Consider the following 8,174-nt stretch of genomic DNA (forward strand, 5'->3'; position numbering starts at 1 on the left):
GCAGGGGTTTCGGAGGTGTAATGAAATGACCCTTTCTGCACATCCCTTGGGAACTGTAAAAGCAGACTCATTGCTTGAAGGTCCTTTTCAAGTTGACAGCAACCACCTGCACAGCATTAGGAAATTCAGTGCCTAATAAGGTGGGTGCTCAGCATAAAGCCAGCAGCCCTTTACAGCTGAGGGGAGATATGGGCTGACTGTGTTCCTTTCTAGACAGGGAAGAGTGGTCCCAACAGAGATATAATACAGGGAACCCCCCAACCAGTGTCTTGCCAGCCCATGCCTGGGGTGTGTGCAAGGCTGTGTGGGCTGCTGTGGATGGATGGAGGGTGCCCTTGAACCAGAGGCTGCCCAACTGTAGCAAGAAAGACACAGAGCCTGTTGACTGTCTTGGAGAAGCGTTGTCCATCCAGAGGAGTGGCCTTCTGTTCCTAGGGCAGGGGTAAAGGGCAGGGACACAACACAGCTTCTCTCACCAAAAATCTTTGTTTTTTATTCACGCTTTGGACAAAGAAAAGACTGGTTCTCTCCCTTCAATGACCTTTAACAGAAATGTGAGACATATATTCAAGGAATCTTGGCTCAGTCTGTTAAAGATGCTTAGCTTGGCAATATCCAGAGCTGGCTTGGGCATCTTAAACTAACCAAGACATCACAAGAACAAGACATCGAGTTTTCCAATTGCCTCTCTGGATTCTCTATATACTAAAGCTATCTAAAGAAATCTCTGTTCCTCCGTCCTGCGCTTGAACCTTTCATTGCAGCTTCTCCATCAGCACAGGACAAGGGCATGAGATTTCCTGGCCTGTGCAGCTGCTATTAATGATAATTGCTAGACAAGTTATGCAGCCATCAGAAGCAGTATACACATATACATACATTTTATATATATATATAATCTTCTATAAATAAAAATATGTTAAATATCAGGGTATTAATTTGTATCTTCGAACCCTTTGTGACAGGAGAACCCCAAGTAAACCCACTCTGAAGATCTTCACCACTATTTACAGCATAGATGGATGGGGCCAGGAGCAGCATCCTCTAGTCTCTGACAGACCCACATTCTGAGGGCAGCCCTTCAGACTTCCTCCACTCTGACAGGCGCTGCTTGAACCATTTCTGGAAGGAAAAAGAAAACAACAGAGACTGAGTGCAGTGGGCTGAGCAAACCTTCAGAAAGCCTTGTGAAAGATGCGGATGGGGCCAGCATGTGGAACGAGGTGAAGGAAACTCGGGATGCTGCTTTTAGCAAGATGTTCATAACCAAAAGGTTTTGTCACCTGTGAGTGCACCTCTTTCAAGCCTTTCCAGACCTTGACAGCTTGGATGAGTCCTCATTTTATTGCTGTGAGTCCAGATTTGTCTTACAAACAGAGTAAGTAGGCTAAGCCTCCTGGATAGAGTCTGTGTAAATGGCTGTAGCAGTGAAACAGTCATCACAGGTCCCAAAATAACAGGAACCAAAAGTTAACTTGCTTCAGAAGGGCTGAGAGGGAAAATACAGTGGCACTATCTATGCAGATTTAAGGACAAACAGATTTTTAAGGTGGTTTAAAATGTATCTTAATCTTCAAGTCATATTAACGGCTACATTATTCTTTACGACTTGGCAACTCTAACACAGCTCCCAGACCTGCTGGTGCCACTTCAACTCAGCTGCAATTTGAAATGCTGGACAAAAGCAGTTGGGTAAAGCCACACCACCTCAGTAAGAAGTAAAACTTGTGTTGGAAGCATAGCTCAGGCTTGTCTTTAGGCATGTGCCTGTGACATGCTTTGTTGCTGCTCATTCTGTTGCTATATTTGTTCACAGCTATTTTTGAAGCCATTCCAGTCACTAATGATACAACCATGGTGTTCAGTGCAAGTGGCTCTCGCACTGGCTCTGCCTTAGACCGCATCCAGCCAGCAGATTGCCTGCCTGCCTCCTAAAAACTTTCACTTCCTGTCCCTAACCATCACGTCCTGTTGACTCAGTACATCTGCATCTTGATTTTACTGGCATTAAAATGCTCGCTATATCTGGCCAATAAAGCACTCCGAGTGTCAGGAGTGGTGAGTCTGTGTCATACGTAATGCAGGCACATCGCAGCTCATTCTTGATCCTACTCATAACGTGACCTTCATCTTCAGATCTCTGGGAGCGCCCTGGATGTTACACCCAGCATACTTCCCTGGGACAGGCTAAATACTGGCATTGTTTGCTTGCCTCTCCTATCCCTTGGGTTTTCCAGAACCAGGCGTGGCAACTCTGCAAAATGCTGCTAACCCATTTCTGTGTGTATGTTTGCTTTCTATACCCAGGAAACCTGCTATGGATTTAGGAGTTTATAACTCCTCTGTGTCAAAATGAGAGGTGCTCTGTAGCCTGGTGTTGGGAAGGAGCTGTTTGCCTTTGAGACCCAGCAGGCAGCCAGATGGAGCACAAGGCACTCAGCAAGTCCCAAGTAGAGACAGACTCTCCCTGGAGGCACAGTTAGAAGCTTCCATGTCTCTCAGAGAGGCTGACAGATTTTCCTAACATACAGGTACAGGGATGCTGGACTGTCTAACTGTAGTGATGGAGAACTGGCACAGCTTATGTCCCACAGCATATCCTGTTTTAAAATGACCACAATTTATTCTTAATACGAAACCAATGGTCATTTGGGTACCTGGGACTGTCAGAAGGAACTATCAGGACTGTTAGGTTGAATGGAATGGACAGCATGCTTGGCCCTGCTGCCAGCTACTGACACATAGCAGGTGCTGAAAGTGCTAGCCCCCCAGTCCAGCCTGGGGTTGGGGCATTGGAGCCACAAGGAAACCAACAGGGCATCCAGCTGTGATTTCAGAAGCTCAGGTGGCTGCAGTTACAGGGGAAGGGGCTGTGGGAATGCAGGGGCAGGAACTGGTCAGGTTCAGGGAGGAGGTGGGGTTCAGCAGGGCCCCATGGGTGCAGCGTGGTGCTGGTAATGCAAAAAAAGGCTGGTTAGTGCAGTACACAGGGTGCAATCGTGTGCAGTATAAGAGTGTAAGGAGGGAGTATATGGGTCACAAAGGGGTGCAGGTGGTAATGGGGTAGCATGAGAGGTACAGCAGGTGGTAATGGGGTAGCATGAGAGGTACAGCAGGTGGTAATGGGGTAGCATGAGAGGTACAGCAGGGAGCTTGCAGGGGCAGAAGATCACAGGGTGTATGATGAAGAACAGAGGACAGGGTAAGCAGGAGGTGCGTAGGGTGCAGAGGCATGTGTAGGGAGAGCAGGGCCAGTGCCAAGGGGAGGCTGAGGCATGCACACTCACCAGGGTCTGCTCTTCAGAAAGTCCGGTCTCAGCTGCAATGAGGCACAGTGTGGTGGGATCAGGATGCTTGTTCACCTTGCAAAAATTATACTCCAGGATCTCCAGCTGCTCCTCAGTAGGAGTCACTGATTTCTCTGTGGCCATTTCTCCTGGACGGTGGGGTCAGGCACTACAGAAAGGGGCTGGGGTTATTTCCAAGGCTGAGACTGGAAGGACTATGCTTGCTGAGCCCCAGCTTAGGCATTCCTGTCACCAGCAGCTCCCTCTTCCCAAGCAGCCTCTGGCCAAGGCAGGACACAGCTCCTTTCCCAGCCCTGCCCCTCCCAGCAGTGCCTGCCTCAGTTTCCCAGTCGCAGTAGCTGCATGCCCAGCAGCACCCAGCAGTGCTTCCTCACCATCCCCAGCCGGCAGGAAGCTGTAGCCTCTCTTCTGCTCAGCAAGCCTCTCTGCTGCTGGATTTATAGCCAGCGTGACTCCCGTGGGGACGATTCCTGTTTACAGCCGTATTTAGGCTTGGGCGTCACTTGAGAGTGATGTCACAGCAACGAGTGCAGTGGGGGAGGGTTCGTTTAAAGTCATTAATTTAAAAAAACATACATGTATCCTATGGGACAGGGGACAACGTCTGGCATCCAGCCACGTGTTTTCACTTTTTTCTCCCCTGCCACCGTCCAAGTTTATGTAGGGGAATCACAAGACAAAAGATGAAGGAGCTGCTGGAAGCAAAACGCTTTAGTTAAGCCCCACATCTCTCTTCTGCAGGGCTCCACGTGTGCTCCCGCTTGGCACAAAGGCTAGCCAAGTGAAACTTGAGGACACACAAGTCTTTTGACAGTGAATTGCCTCTGTGTTTCTGAAACTGAGCTGTGGGGCGGTGGCAGGGGAGGAGCTGGGTTCAGAAATGTGGCCTTTCTCGCTCTGCTCTCCCACTTCCCCTTGCCCAGCCCATATCTCTGCTGGGCCACCCACTGCCCACCTTCCCTGTTTCCACAGCTTCTCCTTCTCTCTGGCTCTAGAGATGTAACCTCAATGCCTATGCCTCCAATTGCGTAGCTTTAAAGCCAACTGTTTTCCCAGTTGAAGGATAACCATAACCCACACTGTACCCTGGGGTGTATCGGGTGCCTGAGAGCTCTCACCCGAATCGCAACACTGCTGGGATAAGGGCTTAGCTCCAAAATCACTTTGCAGGCTGCAGGGAGCCTGCTGTCCTGTTTGCCTAAGAAGCTGGGGCAATCCTTGTCCTCGAGCTTTATCCCAAAATGCAAATGCTCCATTGAGCCTCCTTCGCTGAAGATTGCTTTGACAAATACTAAGATTCTTTGGCATTTGCATAGGGTCTTATAAATAGAGCTGGTGGTGAGAAAGCCTGCTCTACTTTAGTCACTTGGAAAATACTGATTGTGACACAGTGGTTGCTTAAGGCTCGAGCAACTTTTGTAGGGTCATAGAAGGTCCCAAGTTGGATGACACACAGGCATCATCGAGTCCAGCTCCTGGCTCTACACAGGACCACCCAAAATCCAAACCTATGTTTGAGAGTGTTATTTAGATGTTTTTAGGACTCCAGCAGCTCAGTGCTATGACCACTACCCTGGGGAGTCTGCTCCTTACCTAAACAGACCTTCCCTGGATGCAGCTCCATGCTGTTCCCTTCGCTCCCAGTGAGGAGCTGTAGCTGCTCTGGGCTGAACAAACCCAGGGACCTCAGCCTCTCCTCACACATCTTCCCTGTCTACACTGTTTTTGTAGCCCTAAGCATGATGGAGCGTGCTGGGGGATGGCCTCATCCACTGTCATGGATGTCACCTCTGGATCATGTGTCTAGCCTAAGCCACCAGCAGCAAGAGGTCCTAGCAGTTTATAAAGCTGTGTTTGCAGCCTGCTGCACTAATGAGCATTAATGTGTATGCACTGCTTTGCATAAGAAACGCGTGCCTCTTCACTTTCCTGTTTCATCTTTATAGTTGTGATAATCCTCACGTTACTGAGGTGTATTCCCATTGGGCACAATGTCTTCTACCTGCTGGCAGCTCACGTTTGGAGTCTGGCTTTCAGGCTGCACAGGACCACCCACTTGTCTCGGAAGGATGGTTTTCATACTTATATTCCTTTAAACCTGGCAGAAAGGTGGAGAATCACAACTGTTCTGCTCAACTGCTGAAATTACCACTGCTAGCTTTTTTTTCTGCATTGGAAAATATATATTTTCTACTGCAAGAAAGGATTCAAGCGACCTCTGCATCTTTCAGAAACACTGTGGGACCATGGCACTTGTTCAGCTCTGTGACAGAGGATAGCATACCCCAACAGAAATGGCATGCCAGGTGTCAAAGTGAAACCACAGCACCAAAAACACTTGGTCTGCTACATATGCCTGTAGCTGAGGAGAGGAAGTCACATTTTTTGTCTTGGTTTTAGGTGGAGCAATGTGAGAATAGCTACCAGCTGCAGCTTGCAGGAGGTCTGTGGGCTGCAGATGCTCCAACCAGCATTGCTGTGCACATAGAGGCTATGCAGGCAGCAGCTGCTGCTCTTGGCATGGCTGACAGAGCATTTAACTGTACCTCTGGGCCTACCTTGGAGTGAGCAGCCAGCAAATAATGGCCAGTGGACACAGGTTGCAGCAGAAGAGAAGCTTATTAGATAGTGAGAACAAAATCTTCAGAGTGATGGGGTAATCATAAATGGGACAAAGACAGAGAGGTGAGGGCACCTCCATCCTTGGGGATGTCTGAGATTCAGCCTCTTCAGACCCTGTGTGAATTTGGAGCAGGAGGATGGATGCAGACCTTCCCTCCCAAGAGACACTCGGGGCTGGGCTCCCAGCTCCAGCCCAAGCAGGAAGGGGCATCCTCTCAACCTCCAGGATGCCAGCCAGTCTCTGCTCATTCTGTCAGTATCTACTGCCCTGGCAAAATAAAAGCAGTCTCTCTTCTAGAAAAGAGATTATCTCTATTTGCTCAGCTTTGCTTTTTTGAAAGACAGACACAATAGCTGGCTGGATGTGCAGCTTTCTGACTGTTTACTGCACCCGAAGCCCCTAGAAAACTTTCAGAGCAATAATCCCTGCCAAACTGGTGGGATCTCATGGCAGCTGCTGGGCTTATCAGGCCCCTTCCCCGGTGTTCTCCCCATCTGCAGGCCTGAAATAGGAATGCAGACACCTGTTTTTGGCTTGCAGCTATTTACTAACACTGTAGGGATCAAAACAGTGAGCTGTTCTCCTTGCAAACAGGACCTCCCTCTCTGCTGCTCAGCTGCAGAGCTGTGTTCCATCCTGAGCTTTGCTCTGTCCCCTGCTGAGCTGAGGCATGGCTGTGGATAACATCAGCCAGCACAGTGCACAGGATAAGGTGGGGCTGAGGCTTTAAAAATAAACCAGACCCCACCATAAATAAGGAAAAGCCACCTGTCATGCATCCTGTAAACTGTCCGTTTAGCCTTTCAGAAGATAACATCGGATGGGAACAGCACAAACAGTGCAGCAGCTGCTGTGGACGAGACAAGTCCCCATGGTGCTCCCTGCCTGGGGTCTCTGCCTGCCCCTGTCCCAACACAGAGCTCTCCCATCACAGCCCTGTCGTGCTGCTCCAGCCCCTCCAATGCCAGTGATCAGCCCCTGTATTGTCCCCCAGCCCATCCCCAGCCGCAGATCTGCCCCAGCATCCCCAGCTCAAAGCTTGCACTTACCTGGGGCTGGTAGGGACCAAAAGTGTGTATAAGAAACACCCCACAGGTCCTCAGGTGACGGCTTAAGTACTTGCGTGTGTGTGACAGGCGGGGGCCTGAAAAACCTGCCGCAAATCGCAGGAGCTTCTGAGATCCCCAGCTCCTCTTGGGGCTGGTAATTCAGGTTTGGCACCGATCTCCTTGGCAGAGCTCAACGCATGGTTAGATGTGTGCCGGGGCCCTTGGGAGGGGTGGCATGGGGAGCTGCTTGGGCTAGTCACTGCAGGGCTAGGGGACAGCTTCCTGATGGGGCATCATGCCGAGGGTTTAGGGGAATCATAGAATCACAGAATATCCCGAGCTGGAAGGGACCCATAAGGCTCATCAAGACCAAATCCTGGACGAGCTTCTTTCTCATTTTACTTTAATTCCCTGTAAATGGTTTGTCCAGGCTTAAGGCTCTTGGCTTCAGTCAGCTCTGCAATGCTGGCAGGCTGAGAGAGGACAGGATCAGATCCTGAATCTGTGCTGCTGCTGCAGGAAGGGTACGGGGAGTGGGACAGGACACCTCCATTGCTATAGACCTGTCTTGTCACAGCTGGCAGTGCCTGGAAGCCTGCAACCCCCACTGGGGAGGACGAGGAGCATCTGGCAGCAGCTTCCAAAGAGACATCCTAGGGAGTGAAAAGAGGGGGAGACAATTTACTCTCAGCTTCCAGACAGCTGGAAGGGGATGCTGGAAAATCAGAGGCAATGGAGAAAGGACTGACAATTGCAATGGCTAAGCTGATCTGCCAGAACAAAGGAAAACTGGCAGTGGATGCAAAATAATGCTGTGAAGTTGGCTGGAGCCTTGCCCCTGGGTAGAAGCAGCTGGACAAACACAAGCGCAAAGCCTACCACGTGTTCAGCAATTAGACAAAACCCTCCTGAACTTTGAGTGGTTTTGTAGTGTGAGGGGAGACATGGGCTAAGGCATGGGTATTGCAAAAGTGTGGGTATTGCAAAGAAATATGTGCCAAAGTGTGGAAAAAACAGTGCCAATATTCCTAGCAGGATAGCACTTATCAAGCAGAAGTGCTGTTACTACAGTGATACTGAATGACAAACTAAGTTGTGCTGGGAGAGGAACTTCCTGGGAGAAGACCCGATCCCATGTGTCTTGGGCCAGCACCCAGCCAACAGGATACATCATGTTTGTATCTGGTGCTGAGC

At 49.8% G+C, this 8,174-nt stretch overlaps 1 protein-coding gene across 2 annotated transcripts; it reads right to left on the bottom strand.

Moving 5' to 3' along the window:
* Positions 1-467: 467 nt before the first annotated feature.
* On the bottom strand, positions 468-7,106 carry HOPX (HOP homeobox). Of its 2 annotated transcripts, none has more exons than XM_015861831.2 (3): positions 6,981-7,106; positions 3,288-3,456; positions 468-1,122 (listed from the first exon to the last, which is right to left on the bottom strand). In XM_015861831.2, exons 2-3 carry the CDS (start codon positions 3,429-3,431, stop codon positions 1,045-1,047), a joined length of 222 nt encoding a protein of 73 aa, XP_015717317.1. In that variant the 5' UTR covers positions 3,432-3,456; positions 6,981-7,106; the 3' UTR covers positions 468-1,044. The 2 variants fall into 2 exon arrangements, with proteins under 2 accessions (XP_015717317.1, XP_015717316.1); XM_015861830.1 differs by lacking the exon at positions 6,981-7,106 and adding an exon at positions 3,683-3,819.
* Between the last annotated feature and the right edge of the window lie 1,068 nt (positions 7,107-8,174).

The sequence above is a fragment of the Coturnix japonica genome, chromosome 4, assembly GCF_001577835.2.
Source record: "Coturnix japonica isolate 7356 chromosome 4, Coturnix japonica 2.1, whole genome shotgun sequence".
Lineage (NCBI taxonomy): Eukaryota > Metazoa > Chordata > Aves > Galliformes > Phasianidae > Coturnix > Coturnix japonica.